Raw genomic sequence first — 16,361 nt, forward strand, 5'->3', positions numbered from 1 at the left:
TGATTGCTCAAAAGGGACATATTGTTAAGTGACGTAGGCTTTGGAGCAGAAGGTATGGCACGATCCCATGATCTTTATGGTAGATGTGTAGTGCTCACGTTTTGGCGGTAAGATTATGAGCGGTACTTCTCTTTTGCTTACCTGCACTTTTTAAAAATACATGTTTTTACAATAAAAAGTTAATGCTTTTGTAATTTAAAAAATCCTAGTAAGTTATTTTCATTTTTCAAAAGATGTAAAAGATTCCCTGTGGGGCATGAGCAATTTCAACTTAATGTACCGAGCCTCTTGTCAAAGCTGTAATGGGTCAAAAATGTCTTAAATAAACAAATTAACCTATTAAGAGGCAGAAGAGTGTTGCAATTAGGACATGCCTTCAGATTTTAGGAATTCCTAATGATAACTCTCAAGAGTAATGCCATCTGCTGATGGGATGACCTCATGGATAAGATTGGTTGGAGTAGGTTCCATGGCGAAAAGATGTTGGCAATGATTTTGTATTGGGGGGGTGAGGTGGGTGGAGGGTGTCCTTCCCTCCTGTCATCCTCAAGTACATTTTCTGAAAACTAGTGTTTTCTGAATCAGCTTGATACTATGTACCAGAAATTTTTGACCTTAGCCGCCCGTTAAAATCATCTGGGGAGCTTTAAAACAATATTGATGCTTTAGTCTCATCCCCAGAGATCCTGATTTTATTCATCTGGGGTAGGTCAGTAAATGAATAATTTATTTTATAGGGATCAGCACAAAGTTGGTTCCTATGAGACGGAGGTTTAATACGTCCAAATTTCTCAAACTGCTGTTCCACTCTGTCATCTCTAACATCAACTGTTCCCCCTCCTCTCAGTACTCCTTCTCCCGTCTTTGGGTTCGGTAATTCGCTGCAACGTCTCACAGAACTCTCAAACAGTATCAAGGAAGTGGCTCACGTGATTGTGGAAGCTGGCAAGTCCCAAATCCATGGGTCAAGCATAGGCTTCTTCTGACTGATGGGGCCACAGGGGCCAATGAACCCAAATCGGCAGGCCTGACGACAAGCTGCCAGCTCACAAGGCTGCGGAAGCTGTTGAATCAGGTCAGATGATAGGCTGTCAGCCCACGGGGCTGCAGAAGCTGCTGAATCCTGGAATCGGCAGGTCAGATGGCAGGCCACTGGCTCAAAGCCCAAGAACTGGAGGTCAGACAATGACCAGCTGGGCACAGGATCCAGATGCAGAGAGAGAAAGCCCTGTCAGAGCACCCACATATATACATTGGACGTAGGCCACACCCCAGGAAGGCCATAACTTGAGTAAGGGTGGAACTTGAGTCACAGCTCTCCTGCAAGGCTGTGACTCGAGACATACCCTACACTAATCCTGCCTCATTAACATACAGAGGTTAGGATTTACAACACATAAAATGGAGGATAATTAGGATAATTACATCAGATCACAAAGTGGAGGACAGCCACACAATACTGGAATCATCGCCTAGCCAAGCCAACACACGACACCAACCACCACACTGTGTTAGGGTTCTATGTACCTATGTACTATGGCTAGAAGGGCCATATAAGTAATTCGCTGCACTGTAGACAGGGCATTGCATTGATAGTTAAAAAACAACAACAAAAAAAACCAGCAACTCTCCAGCTGAATCTCACTTGCAACCAGAGTTGGGAAATTGAGACCCATTGCTGTAGATCAAGAGTCTGTACACTCTTTCAGTAAAGGGTCAGATAGTGACTATTTTGGGCTTCGTGGGCCTTGTGGTCTCTGTTGCAACCATTCTGCCATTGTAGCGTGAAAGCTGCCATAAGCAGTATGTGAACAGATGTGCACGGCTGTGTTCAAAAAACTTTATGAAAAAGGTAGGGGGCTGGATTTGACCAAAGCTGTAATTTACTGACCCCTGCTATACCAGCTGCCATCAAGTTGACTCCAACTCGTGGTGACCGCGTGAGTCTTAGAGTAGAACTATGCTCCATAGGGTTTTCAATGGCTGATTTTTAAGAAGTGGATTACCAGGCATTTCTTCTGAGGTACCTTGAAGCAGACAGAACCCTCCAACCTTTCAGTTACAGTTGAGCACGTTAACCATTTGTACCACCCAGAGACTCCACCCACCCCACTGTAGAAGATACAAAAATATTATTTTCCTATTTTGCTATAATAATGGTAAATTTTGAGTAGAAAACTATGATGTTACATGATATAATGAAAAAAAAAAGTAGGATTTGAAGGAATTAGAAGTCCTGGGTTCAAATCCTCACCCTTTAAGTTGTCTGTAATCTTAGAGAAGTCACTTAACCTCTCTGATCCTTATTTTATGCCTCTGTACGTTGGGAACAAAAATAATGTGTACTTCACAGGGTGGTTATAAAGATCAAATAGAATAACTTATGTGAAAGTGCTTCATAGACTGAAAATGCTAAGCACGTGTTACTTGTTCTCACAAATTGCTTGTTGCTCAGCATCTTGTAGATTCATGTGTAATAAACATTAAATATTCAAAAGTAAAGCAAATTAGAAAATTTGAATTTAAATGTAATATAAACATGAAGACTGAGAAAAATGAGTTATATACATAATGCATTTTTACTTTCCTAGGCCAACAAAAGTGACTTTAAATTAGTAGAAACTGCCTTTAAACGAAGATGGTATAAATACACATTTTTCCAAAGTAGACTTTTCTAAGGAAGAATTTGTTTTCATCATGGTTGTGAAATTTTACAACCTCATGTGTTTGTGGGGACGCGAAGGCAGGAGAAAGCACAGAGAGATGCAGGTAGCAGTTGAAAGAGCAGAGGCCTGAGGAAAAGGTATCTATCCCAGTGGCAGCTCGGAGTGTATCTGTGACCTTCAGGAAGCATTTTCAGTGGGGACAGGAACAGAAGCCAAAGGCAGGCAGCCAGACGGCAGTGGGCGGAGGGGAAGTGGAGGCATTTGGCCAGATGGCTCTTTCTACAGGTTTGACAGAAAAGAGAAAAATAGGGCGGAGCTCAAAAGGGCATCAGGCTTCTGTAGAAGTTATCTCAAAGCAGGGGAGGACGCACATGTGTGGAGACAGGAGCCCACGCCAGCAGAGCAGGGTCAGGAAGGAGCGGGACAGGTCCATGGTGAGGGAGCCAGCCTAGGGGAAGGGGAGGAGCAGGAATTGAGAATGGGTATGGAAAAAATGTCCAGAGAGGGGGAAGGTGACCATATCCCTGGACGGTGGAAGCTAGGCTACTACTGAGAAACTGTGGGGAGGGGAGACTTGCAAAGAACGCCTGGCAGACGTGATCAGTGGATAGGAGGCTGACAAGAGACAGTCATAAGACTGAGTCAGCATGGGCAGGCAAACCAGTTGCCGTTGAGCGGGTTCCCACTCACAGGTGTTGCAGAGTAGAACTGCACTCCACAGCGTTTTCAGGTCTGTGACCTTTCAGAAAGAGGATCGCCAAGCCTTTCTTCCAAGGCTCATCTAGGTGAGTTTGAACCACAAACCTTTCACTTAATTGTGTGTGCCACCTAGACGCTCGTCCAGAGTAGGTTTGGTTAAAGCAAGCCTGCGGCTGCGCCCAAGCAGTGATGAAAAGGTGACAAGAGGTAGCCCAGATAGCTAGTAGATTAAAAGTCACCTCTTCCTGGAAGCCCACCCTGACCACCTCCCTTCCCTTCAAATCTGGATTAGATAACCATACTCTAGAGTTGTCTGTACTTCCTCATTGCAGTATTTCTCGCTGTGAAGAACTGGCCTGTTTACCTGATTGTCTTGTCTGTATCCCCACTCGACAGCTGAGCTTTATTGAAGGCAGGGGTTGTATCTTTCCTGCATGTCTTTATATTTCCAGCATCCAGCACAAAACCTGGCACACATGGCAGGTAATAGATTCTCATTAATTATATGTTAAATTTAGTACAGATCAGCTGTCTGGGGACTTAAAACGTTGAGAACTGGTTGTAAATTATGTCTCTCAGCTTATCTCTCATTTACACTTTGTCCCTGTAGGAGGAAATTCTGAATCTTCTAAAGGACTTCAGCCCTCTCCATGTCCACAAAATCCAGAATGGCTACAAATGGTAATGACTGTTCTTCCTTTGTTTTCTTTGGGAAGCAACTCCTTTCCTCTTGGTGGGTTTTGCTGATGTACTCACTGATGGTGTGGACCAGCCCAACGCCTCCCAAGTCCACACCTACCGATTTGGCAAAGTGATGCTTGGGAAACCCCCTTTCCATATTTAACCCTCTGACTAGGCAGCTAACACTGTCTGGTCAATACAATCCTGGTTTAGAAGTACTGAGACTGGGGTTTATTTTTGGTTACCGTCCTGCTCTGTTTTCTGACTTTGGGTGAGTTACCACACCTCCCTCAGCCTTTAGTTGCCCCTGAAAATGGACTTACTTAGTTACCACACCTACTTATATTTTCTCTTTCTTATTTTCAAGGCAGTAAAAGTGCTTTGAACTTTTGCGGGGAGTAGTGTTAAAGAGAGGGGCTTTGGGAGTTCAGTGGTAGAATTCTCGCTTTCCATGCAGGAGACCTGGGTTCAATTCCCGGCTGTTGAAGCCACCACCCATCTGTCAGTGGAGGCTTGCATGCTGCTTATGATACTGAAAGGTTTCAGCGGAGCTATCAGACTAAGACAGACTAGGAAAAAAGGCCTGGGGATCTACTTCCAAAAAATCAGCCAGTGAAAACTCGATGGATCACAAGGATCCCATTGCACATGGGGCTGCAGTAAGTTAGGAGCAGCTACCTTCAAGAGTGTTAAAGAAACCCAAAGCTGTAGACACATGGTCTGTAGTGATAGCGCCCACTCATTCCTTCTGATTCCTGGAGTCCCTGGGCAGGCTCTCTCACTGCCCAGCCCATCCCAAGTGTGGCATAATTTTGGCTTGTTTGTGCTTTGGAATGGCCCCCATCCCATGGCGGCAGAAGAGAGAGAGGAGCCTGCCTACCGCTCAGGCCTGGTGCCCTCCCTGTAGCTCAGCTCTTCGGAGAATGCTCATGGCGGCCTCTCTCCTTTTCAGCTTTGCGTTTGTAGATCTGGGCTCTGTGCAGAAAGTGGCACTTGCCGTTCAGGAGCTGAATGGGATGCCCTTCCACCAACGAAAATTGTACGTGAATTCAAACAAAAAGCTTCCCAGAAGGACCTCTGGCCTGTCTGACGGTCGCTGGGAGCTGCCGGTATGTCGCCTGCCCTCTTCAGGCTCTGGGTCGCTTTGTTTTCATACTTCAGAGCCTGGCCCTTTGCTTTCAGTTCTGTCATCCTCCTCAGTCTCAGCCTCGGGATGGAGAAGGCAGGGGCTTGCATGGAATTAGGGACTGCTCAACAGTCAGGAGTAAGGTCGGGTGCAGAAAACTGAATTTTTAAATAAAGGGAAGACTGTATTCTTGGCAAGGGTGAAAACGGTCATTAGGCAATTCCGAGGGAGCTTTTCCCACCTGGGAGATTAAAATTCAGATTTTTTACTTGTTTAATTTAGCAAACGTTGAGTGTCTATTGTATGCATAGCCTTGTTCTCTGCTAGTGTGAGGTGTAAGACAAAGGTGAGTAAAATCTCATCCTTCCGGGCAAGAAGACAAATATGGCCAAATCTGAGCTGTGGAGAGGGGGAGGTTAATGGTGGGTAGTGGATGGTGGGGAGCTGCCTTGATGGGCAGAGAAGGGAAGGGCTGTAAGTACCAGAGCCACACCCAGGAGCCTCCCTTAGGAGAGGTGGGCCCGTTCTCCTGAGGTGGAGGGCTGTGTCCACAGCCGGTATTGTTAGGGCTTGACTTGGCTGCACATACAAGGAAATCTGAACAATGGTGGCTTAAGCAAGTTGGCTATTCGTTTTTCTTTCCAGTGGAAGAAGTCAGGAGGTAGGGAGTCCAAGGTTGGTATGGGGAATTAGTGATGTTATCAGGATTCCAGGCAGGAAGAAGGGGAGAGACAAAGGACAGAAGGGGCCTGTGTTCTCTTAAAAAGTACATTGTTAAAAGCCCCACCAACAATTCTGTCTGCATTTCATTGGATGGAACTGAAACACGTGACCTTGCTGAAGTGTTTGCAAAGGAGGCTGAAAAGTGTCATTTTTTAAGCAAGGCACACTGTCACTAAAATTGAGGCTCTGACAGCAAAGAGGAGTCCTGCACAGTGCAAATGGTTAACATGCTCGGCTGCTAACCAAAAGATTGGAGGTTAGAGTCCACCCAGAGGCACCTGGGAAGAAAGCCTTAGTGATTTACTTTCAAAAAATGAGCCATTGAAAACCCTGTGGAGCACTGTCCTACTCTGACACACATGGGGCTGCCGTGAGTAGGAATCAACTCAATGGCAACTGGTTGGTCAGTAAAAAAAAAAAAAAGGAGAAAATGCATATCGATGGTCAATTAGCAGCCTCAGCCACAAAGCTGGGAGAGTTGCAGATGGGAGCCAAGAGAGGGGTTGGAATTACCACAATGAGATCGTCAGAGGTGGCTCCCGTTGCTAGTTCCAGTTTCTCTTCCTTCCTCATGAAAAAACCTTAGGCCTTTGGAAGGGCAAGCTGTCAGATTATACTATTTTTGTTTCTTCCCTTTTTTGAGATAAAACTGGTTTTATATAATTTTACAAAATGAAACAAACTAGGTGAATGTAGCCATGTTTGTTTTATTTGATATTGTAGCAGTTTAAAAATATAACTGGGCCAGGAAAACCTAAATCCATTCCTCAAATAAAATAAGAAGAAAATGTGCAGGTGTATTAAAAATTCACTGAGGTTTTTCATTATGGTTTTAAAATAGGTGTTAAAAAGTTCTGTGTGACCTTTTACGGTATCTGACAGACTCAGAATGTGGCCGTAGGAAGCCTCCTTTGGGAAAAAAATCCCTGAAGAAATTTAGGCCACCTATAATTTACCTTCTAAGATTTTTAAAAATGTTTTTCTTTTTGTGATTAAAAAACGGAGGCCTGGTGGTACAGTGGTTAAAGCGCTCAGCTGATAACTGGAGGGTTGGCAGTTCAAGCCTACTAGCTGCTCCACAGAGAGAAAGATTGACAATCTGTTTCCATAAAGATTACAGCCTCAGAAACCTTATGGGGCAGTTCGATTCTGTCCTCTAGGGTGACTATGAGTTGGAATTGACGACGGCAGTGGGTTTTTGGTTTGGATATGTAACAAAATTTGCCCTTTCAGCTGTTCGTAGGTGTACGATTCAGGGACATTAGTAACATGTTAATATAATTAATAATAGAATTAAGAATAAACCAGGGACGGCAAACTTTTTTGTAAAGGGCCACATAGTAAATGATTTAGTGTTTGCAGCCATACGCCCTCTATCACAATTACTCAACTCAGCTAATACAGCAACAAAGCAGCCACGGACAATGCATAAATAAATGGGCGTGGGTATGCTCCAGTAAAACTTTACTTAAAAAAACAGGCAGCAGGCCACCTCGTGGAGGAGACTAATAGAATAGATCAGAAAGTCTAGCAATAGTCCCACAGTTTATAAGGATGATTTTGAGCAGAGGGGCTAAAGAATTCAGTGGTGGAAAAAGCCCTGTATGTCTTTTCAACAAGTGGTACAACAACAACTAGATAACTTTACAGATAGATGAACCTTGGCTCCTTCTTTAAACCAAGAAAGCCAAGCCACACCCTTTGCCATCAAGGTGACTCTGACTCATAGCAACCCTATAGAACAGAATAGAACTGCCCCGTAGGGTTTCTAAGACTGTAGTCTCTTCCGAAGCAGATTGCCCCATCTTCCTCCCCCACACAGCGGCTGTCGGGTTTGAACTGCTGACCGAACATTTAACCACTGTGCCACCAGGGCTCCTACTTCAAACCATGTGCAAAAATTAATTAGAAATAAATCACATATCAAAGTGTAAAAGCAAAAATTATAATTCTATTACAAGAAAATGTTGGTGAAAACCTTTGTTTCCTTGGGGCTAGGCAGATTTCTTAGAAGACATAAAGTACTAACCAAGCAAACCTCACACTGTGGCCAAAATTTTGCATTACCCCACATAGAAACTCTATACCCATTGGGAAATAATTCCCCATCACCCCTCCTTCAGTCCCGTTCACCTCCAGTCTTCTTTCTGTCTCTATGAACTTGCCTGTTCTAGATATTTCATGTAAGTGGGATCGTACAATATTTGTCCTTTTGTGTCTGACTTATTTCCCTTAGTATGTTTGAAGGTTCATTCATGTTGTAGCATGTATCAGTTCTTCGTGTCTTCTTATAGCTGCATAATACTCCATTGTATGGATATACCATATTTTGCTTACCCATTTGTCTGCTGATGGATACTTGGGTGGGTTCCAGCTTTTAGCTATTGGAATTGATGTACACGTATGTGAGTCCTTGCTTTCAATTCTTTTGGCTGTATATCAACAAAAGGTCAGTGTGGGGTGAATAATAAGGTAACCACAAAGGAGACAAACTATCCTACACAGCAAAATAAAATACAAGAAAAAGGTGAGTGTGGCCTGTCTGGGGAAAATTACCCAACTTTATTGAAAGTCGTTAAGAAAGACCTAAAATAAACAGGAAGAGTGTCGTATTTATAGACAAGAAGACACCGTATTGTTTAGAGTCATTGCTCCCTACATTGTTCTATTGATTCAGTAAAATTCCAATAAAAATTCCCCAGGTTTTCACAAGCAGGCTGATTTTAAAATTTATATGAAAACCAAAAGCCTAAGACTATTTAAGATACTTCTTCCTGAAAAGGAAGGTGGGAGGACTTGTCCTACTAGAAGATACTGTAGTATTAGCTTAGGGATAAACAGTCTGACCAATAAAATGTAATAGAGAACCTGGAAAGAGGCTCATACATATGCAGAAACTACTTGTCATTCAAGTAGCACTGGAGCTCTCTGAGAAAGGATGGGTGTCTTAGGCTGGGTTCTCTAGAGGAACAAAACCAGTGAAATGTATGTATATGCTTATGTGTGTATGTATATATATATGCACACATATGTATACATATATGTTGTTGTTGTTAGGTGCCGTCGAATCAGTTCCGACTCATGGCAACCCTGTGCACAACAGAACGAAACACTGCCCGGTCCGGTGCCATCCTTACAATCATTGTTGTGCTTGAGCTCATTGTTGCAGCCACTGTGTCTGTCCACCTCATTGAGGGTCTTCTTCTTTTCTGCTGACCCTGTACTTTGCCAAGCATGATGTCCTTCTCCAGGGACTGATCCCTCCTGATAACGTGTTCAAAGTATGTAAGATGCAGTCTCGCCATCCTTGCTTCTAAGGAGCATTCTGTTTGTACTTCTTCCAAGACAGATTTGTTCGTTCTTTTGGCAGTCCATGGTTTATTCAATATTCTTCGCCAACACCGCAATTCAAAGGCGTCAGTTCTTCTTCAGCCTTTCTTATTCACTGTCCAGCTTTTGCACGCATATGAGGCAATTGAAAACACCATGGCTTGGTTCAGGCACACCCTAGTCCTCAAGGTGACACCTTTGCTTTTCAACACTTTCAAGAGGTCTTTTGCAGCTGATTTCCCCAATGCAATGCATCTGTTGATTTCTTGACTTTTGCTTCCATGGCTGTTGATTGTGGATCCAAGTAAAATGAAATCTTGACAACCTCAATCTTTTCTCCATTTATCTTGATGTTGCTTATTGGTCCAGTCGTGAGGATTTTCGTTTTCTTTATGTTGAGGTGTAACCTGTACTGAAGGCTGTGGTCTTTGATCTTCATCAGTAAGTGCTTCAAGTCCTCTTCACTTTCAGCAATGCAAGGTTGTGTTGTCTGTATAATGCAGGTTGTTAATGAATCTTCCTCCAATCCTGATGTCCCGTTCTTCATATGGTCCAGTTTCTCAGATTATTTGCTCAGCATACAGATTGAATAGGTATGGTGAAAGGATACAATCCTGACGCTCACCTTTCCTGACTTTAAACCGTGCAGTGTCCCCTCATTCTGTTTGAACGACTTCCTCTTGATCCATGTACAGATTCCTCATGAGCACAATTAAGTGTTCTGGAATTCCTGTTCTTTGCAATGTTATCCATAATTTGTTACGATTAACACAGTCGAATGTCTTAGCATAGTCAATAAAGCACAGGTAAACATCTTTTTGGTATTCTCTGCTTTCAGCCAGGATCCATCTGACATCAGCAGTGATATCCCTGCTTCCATGTCCTTTTCTAAATCCGGCTTGGATTTCTGGCAGTTTCCTGTTGATATACTGCTGCATCCGCTTTTGAATGATCTTCAGCAAAATTTTGCTTGCATGTGATAATAATGATATTTTTCGATAATTTCCACATTCGGTCAGATCACCTTTCTTGGGAATAGGCGTAAATATGGATCTCTTCCAGTCACTTGGACAGGTAGCTGTCTTCCAAATTTCTTTGCATAGACAAGTGAGCACTTCCAGTGCTGCATCCATTTATTGAAACATCTCAGCTGGTATTCTATCAATTCCTAGAGCCTTGTTTTTCAACAATGCCTTCAGTGCAGCTTGGGCGTCTTCTTCAGTAGCATCAGTTCCTGATCATAAGTTACCTCCTGAAACGATTGAACGTCAACCAATTTTTTGGTATAGTGTCTCCGTGTATTCCTTTCATCTTCTTTTGATGCTTTCTGCATTGTTTAATATTTTCTCCATAGAATCCTTCAATATTGCAACTCGAGGCTTGAATTTTTTCTTCAGTTCTTTCAGCTTGAGAAATGCTGTGCGTGTTCTTCCCTTTTGGTTTTCTGTTGCCACGTCTTTGCACATATCACCATAATACTTTGTCTTCTTGAGCTGCCCTTTGAAATCTTCTGTTCAGCTTTTACTTCATTTTTTCCCCTTTGCTTTAGTTACTTGATGTTCAAGAGCAAGTTTCAGAGTCTCTTCTGACATCCATTTAGGTCTTTTCTTTCTCTCCTGTCTTTTTGATGACCTCTTGCTTTCTTCATGTATGATGTCCTTGAAGTCATTCCACAACTCATCTGGTCTTCGCTGATTAGTGTTCAATGTGTCAAATCTATTCTTGAGATGGTCTATAAATTCAGGTAAGATATACTCAAGGTCGTACTCTGGCTGTCATGTACTTGTTCTAATTTTCTTCAGTTTCAGCTTCAACTTGCATATGATGTGCTCCACAGTCAGCCCCTGGCCTTGTTCTGACTGATGATATTGAGCTTTTCCATAGTCTCTTTCCACAAATATAGTTGATTTGATTCCTGTGTATTCCATCTGGCAAGGCCCACATGTGTAGTTGACATTTATGTTGGTGAAAAAAGTATTTGCAGTGAAGTCGTTGATCTTGCAAAATTCTGTGATGTGATCTGAGGCATCATTTTTATCACAAGGCCATGTTTTCCAACTACCGATCCTTCTTCGCTTCCAACTTTTGCATTCCAATCACCAGTAATTATCAGTGCATCCTGATTGCATGTTCGATCAATTTCAGACTGCAGAAGTTGGCAAACATCTTCAGTTTCTTTGTCTTTGGCCTTGGTATGTAAATTTGAATAATAGTCATATTAACTGGTCTTCCATGTAGGTGTGTGGGTATTATCACTGACAGTGTTGTACTTCAGGATAGATCTTGAAATGTTCTTTTTGACAGTGAACGCAACGCTATTCCTTTTCAAGTTGTCATTCCCCACATAGTAGACAGTATGATTATCCAATTCAAAACGACCAATACCAGCCCATTTCAGCTTACTTAGCCAAGGATACCTATGGTCACGTGTTCCATTTCATTTTTGACGACTTCCGATTTTCCTAGATTCATACCTTGTACATTCCAGGTTCTGATTATTAAATGGATGTTTGCAGCTGTTTCTTCTCATTTTGAGTCATGGCACATCAGCAAATGAAAAACGACTCCATCCATGTCATTAAGGTCAACTCTACTTTGAAGAGGCAGCTCTTCCCCAGTCATATTTCGAATGCCTTCTGACTTGAGGGGCTCATCTTCCAGCACTATATCAGGCAATGTTCCACCTATCCATAAGGTTTGCACTGGCTAATTCTTTTCAGAAGTAGACTGCTGGGTCCTTCTTCCTAGTCTCTTAGCCTGGAAGCTCGGCTGAAACCTACCATGGGTGACCCTGCTCGTATGTGCATACCGGTGGCAGAGCTTCCAACATCACAGCAACGTGCAAGCCCCCACAGTACGCACACTGACAAACACGTGGGGGAAAGACACTATAAAGGAAGATAAATTCAAGCCAAAAACTGGGAGAAGATATTTGCAACAGTATAACCAACAAAGGATTAGGAAAGTGGTCTGCAAATTTGGGCCAGTATTTCAAATTTGGCCCACCGCATGTTTTTAATTTTTTTGTTAATTACAATTTTTATTTTGATGTAGATTCACATATAGTTGTGTGAAATAATACAGAGAGATTTTGTGTACCCTTTAGCAAGTTTCCCCAGTGTTACCATTTTGTAAAACAGTATCACAACCAGGGTATTAACGTTGATAAAGTCGAGTTATAGAACATTTCCATCACACAAGGATGTCTGAAGTTGCCCTTTTATAGCCATACCTACTTCCCTCCTGTCCCACTCCCTCCTTAATCCATAGCAATTACTAATTTGTTTTCCATCTCTATAATTATGTCATTTAAAGAATGTAATATAAATGGAATCATAACAGTATATAACTTCTTGGGATTGGTTTTTTTTACTCAGTATAATTCTGCAAAGATTCATCCAGGCTGTATCGTTCTTTTTTATTTCTGCATAGTATCCCAAGGTATGAATATACCAGTTTGTTTAACCATTTACCCATTCAAGGTCATCCAGATTGTTTTCATTTGGCTATTATGAGTAGAGTTGCTGTAACCATTCGTGCACAGGTGTTTTGTGTTTCTCTAAGATAAATGCCCAGAAGTGCAATTACTAGGTCATGTGGAAGTTGTGGGTAACCCTGGTGGCGTAGTGGTGAAGTGCTATGGCTACTAACCAAAAGGTCGGCAGTTCGAATCTGCCAGGTGCTTCTTGGAAACTCTGTGGGGCAGTTCTACTCTGTCCTGTAGGATCGCTATGAGTCGGAATCGACTTGATGGCAGTGGGTTTGGTTTTGGTTTTTTGATGGTAGTTTTGAAACCCGATGGCGCAGTGGTTGAGAGCTACAGCTGGTAACCAAAAAGGTCAACAGTTTGAATCCACCAGCTGCTCCTTGGAAACCCTATGGGTTGGTTCTACTCTGTCTTATAGGGTCGCTATGAGTGGGAATCGACTTGATGGCAATGTAATTTTTTTTTTTTTTTAGTGGTAGTTGCATGTTTAGTTTTTAAGAAATTGCTTAAGTGGTTTCCAGGGTGGCTGTACCATTTTATGTCATCACCAGCAATATATGAGTGTTCAGTTTCTCCAAATCGTTACCAGCATTTGATACTATCATTATTATTATTTTTTAGCCATTCTGATAGATACGTAGTGATAGCTCATTGTGGCTTTTTTTTTAATGGCTAACGATGTTGAACATCTTTCCATGTACTTATTTGCCATCTGTATATCCTTTTGGGTGAAACATCTCTTCATGCCTTTTCCCGTTTTCTTATTGGGTTTTTTTTTTTTGCTCTTGAGTTTTGAGAGTTCTTATTATATTCTAGATACTAGTCTTTTATTGGTTATATGGCCTATAGATGTGTTCTTTCAGGTTGTAGCTTATCTTTTCATCCTCTCAATAGTATCTTTCACAGAGCAGAAGTTAATTTTGATGAAGTTCAATTTATCAATTTTTCCTTTTGTGGACCGTACTTTTGGCATCAAGTTTAAGAATGCTATTCCTAGCCCTTCTCCTGTTTTGTTTTCATGAAAGTTTTGTAGTTCTGTGTTACACATTTATGCCTGTGATCCATTTTGAATTAATTTTTTTAATAAAGTGTGAGACTTAGATTAAGATTCTTTTTTTTGCTGTAGATGTCCCGTTACTCCAGCATCATTTTTTGAAAAGGCTATATTTCCTTCGTCAGATTACTTTTGCACCATTATCGAAAATCAGTTGGGCATATTTGTGTGGGTCTATATCTGAGTTCTCTGTTCTGTTCCATTGATCTGTGTGTCTGTCCCTCTGCTGATGCTACACAGTCTTGATTACTGTTGCTGTATCGTAACTCTTGAAATTGGGTAGACTGATATACCTCCCACTTTATTCTTTTTTTTTTTTTTAATGACTGTTTTTTAAAATATTGTGATTTATGGAGAAAATTTATGTAGCCAATTAGGTTTTCATTTAATAATTTCTATACATATTATTCAGTGACATTGGTTACACTTTTCAGAATGTGTCAGCATTCTTATTATTTCCATTTTGGTTGTTCTGTTTCCATTAATCTAGCTTTCTTGTCCCCCTCCCCCCACCCCGCCCTCTTACCTTCTCACCTTTAGGGTAAATGTTGACCATGAGGTCTCATTTAGATAATTGTTTAGAGGAGCATAGTACTCATGGGTAATATTATTTATCTTATGAGTCATTCTCCCACTTTATTCTTTATCAGAATTGTTTTAAGTATTCTAGTTCCTTTGCTTTTCCAGATAAATTATAGAATAATCTGTATCTACAAAAAAATTCGCTGGGGTTTTGATAGGAATTAAATTAAACTTGTTTATCAATTTTGGGGGAATTGGCCTCTTCACCATGCTGATGAGATCAAAGACTATAACCTTCAGTATGGATTACATCTCGACATAAAGAAAACAAGGTCCTCACAACTGGGCCAATAAGCAACATCATAATAAATGGAGGACAGATTGAAGTTATCAAGGATTTCATTTTACTTGGATCCACAATCAATGACCATGGAAGTAGCAGACAAGAAATCAAACGATGTTTTGCATTGGGCAAGTGTACTGCGAAAGACTTCTTTAAAGTGTTCAGAAGCTAAGATGTCACCTTGAGCACTAAGGTGTGCCTGACCCAAGCCATGGTATTTTCGATGACCTCATAAATACAAGCAAGAGCTGGACAATGAATAAGGAAGACTGAAGAGGAATTGGTACCTTTGAATTACGGTGTTGGCAAAGAATATTGAAAATACCATGGACTGCCAGAAGAATAAATAAATTTGTCTTGGAAGTACAGCCAGAGTGCTTCTTAGAAGCAGGGATAGTGAGACTTTGTCTCACTTACTTTGGACGTGTTATCAGGAGGGGCCAGTCCCTAGAGAAGGGCATCATGCTTGGTAAAGTAGAGGATCAGTGAAAAAGAGGAAGACCCTGAATGAGATGGATTGACACAGTGATGAGCTCAAACATAGCAATGATTGTGAGGATGGTGCAGGACCAGGCAGTGTTTTGTTCTGTTGTGCATGGGGTCACTATGAGTTGGAACTGACTCAGTGTTACCTAACGACAACTACAACAGCAACACTATGCTGAGTATCCCAGTCCAAGAACATGGTATGTATCTCCATTTCTTTATATCTTCTTCGATTTCTTTTATCCGCCTTGTGTCGTTTTCAGCATACAAGTCCTATACTTGTTAGATTTACATCTATTTACTTTTTTTTGAGTGATTGTAAATGATATTATATTTTTAATTTTGGTATACGTGCGTTCATTGTTAGTTTCTAGAAATATAATTGGTTTTTGTGTTTATCTTGTATCTTGCAACCTTCCTGAGCTCACTTACCAGTTCTAGAAGGTCTTTTTTTGTAGATTTATTGGGATTTTCTATGTAGACAGTCACATCATTTGTAAATAGGAAGAGCTTTATTTCTTCCTTTTCAATGTTTGTCTTTTATTTCTTTTTCTTGCCTTATAGCATTGGCTAGAGCTTCTAGCACTATCTAGTATAAGAATGAATATCCTTGCCTTGTTTTCAGTCTTAGGAAACTATTCAGTCTTTCATCCTTAAGTATAATGTTAGCTGTAGGCATTTTGTAGATGGCCTGTATCAAGTCGAAGAAGTTCCTTCTATTCCTATTTTTCTGAGAGTTTTTATCATGAATGAGTATTAAATTTTATGAAGTACTTTTTCTGCATTGATTGTTATGATCATGTGATCTTCTTTAGCTTATTAATACAGTGATTATGTTGATTTTTTAATATAGAACCAACCATGCATCCCTAGAATAAATTCCATTTGATAGTGGTAAATAATCCTCCTTAAATATTGCTGAACTCTATTAGTTGATACAATGTGAAGGACCTTTGCTTCTATATTCGTGAAGGGTATTGATCTATAGTGTTCACTTTTTGTACCGTCTTTGTCTGGTTTTGGTATCAGGGTAACAGTAGCTTCACAAAATCAATTGAGAAGTATTCTCTCGTCTTCTATTTTCTAGAAGAGATTGTATAGAGTTTGTGTTAATTCTTTAAATGTCTAGTAAAATTCTCTGGTGAAACCATCTAGGCCTGGAGATTTTTGTGAAGGAGAGGTTTTAAATTATGAATTCAATTTTTTAAAAAAGTTATGGGGCTATTGAAATTTATTTCATACTG

The 16,361-nt window shown here is 41.1% G+C and overlaps 1 protein-coding gene across 1 annotated transcript in view; it reads left to right on the plus strand.

Annotated features, from left to right (window-relative positions):
• TDRD10 (tudor domain containing 10) overlaps positions 1 to 16,361 on the plus strand; it is a 78,699-nt gene that overhangs the window by 32,295 nt on the left and 30,043 nt on the right. The window contains exons 4-5 of the mRNA XM_049880641.1: positions 3,976 to 4,046; positions 4,999 to 5,155. Coding sequence (XP_049736598.1) covers positions 3,976 to 4,046; positions 4,999 to 5,155 — 228 coding nt within the window. The remainder of the gene's footprint in view (positions 1 to 3,975; positions 4,047 to 4,998; positions 5,156 to 16,361) is intronic.

Source organism: Elephas maximus, chromosome 3 (assembly GCF_024166365.1).
Source record: "Elephas maximus indicus isolate mEleMax1 chromosome 3, mEleMax1 primary haplotype, whole genome shotgun sequence".
NCBI classification, from domain to species: Eukaryota; Metazoa; Chordata; class Mammalia; order Proboscidea; family Elephantidae; genus Elephas; species Elephas maximus.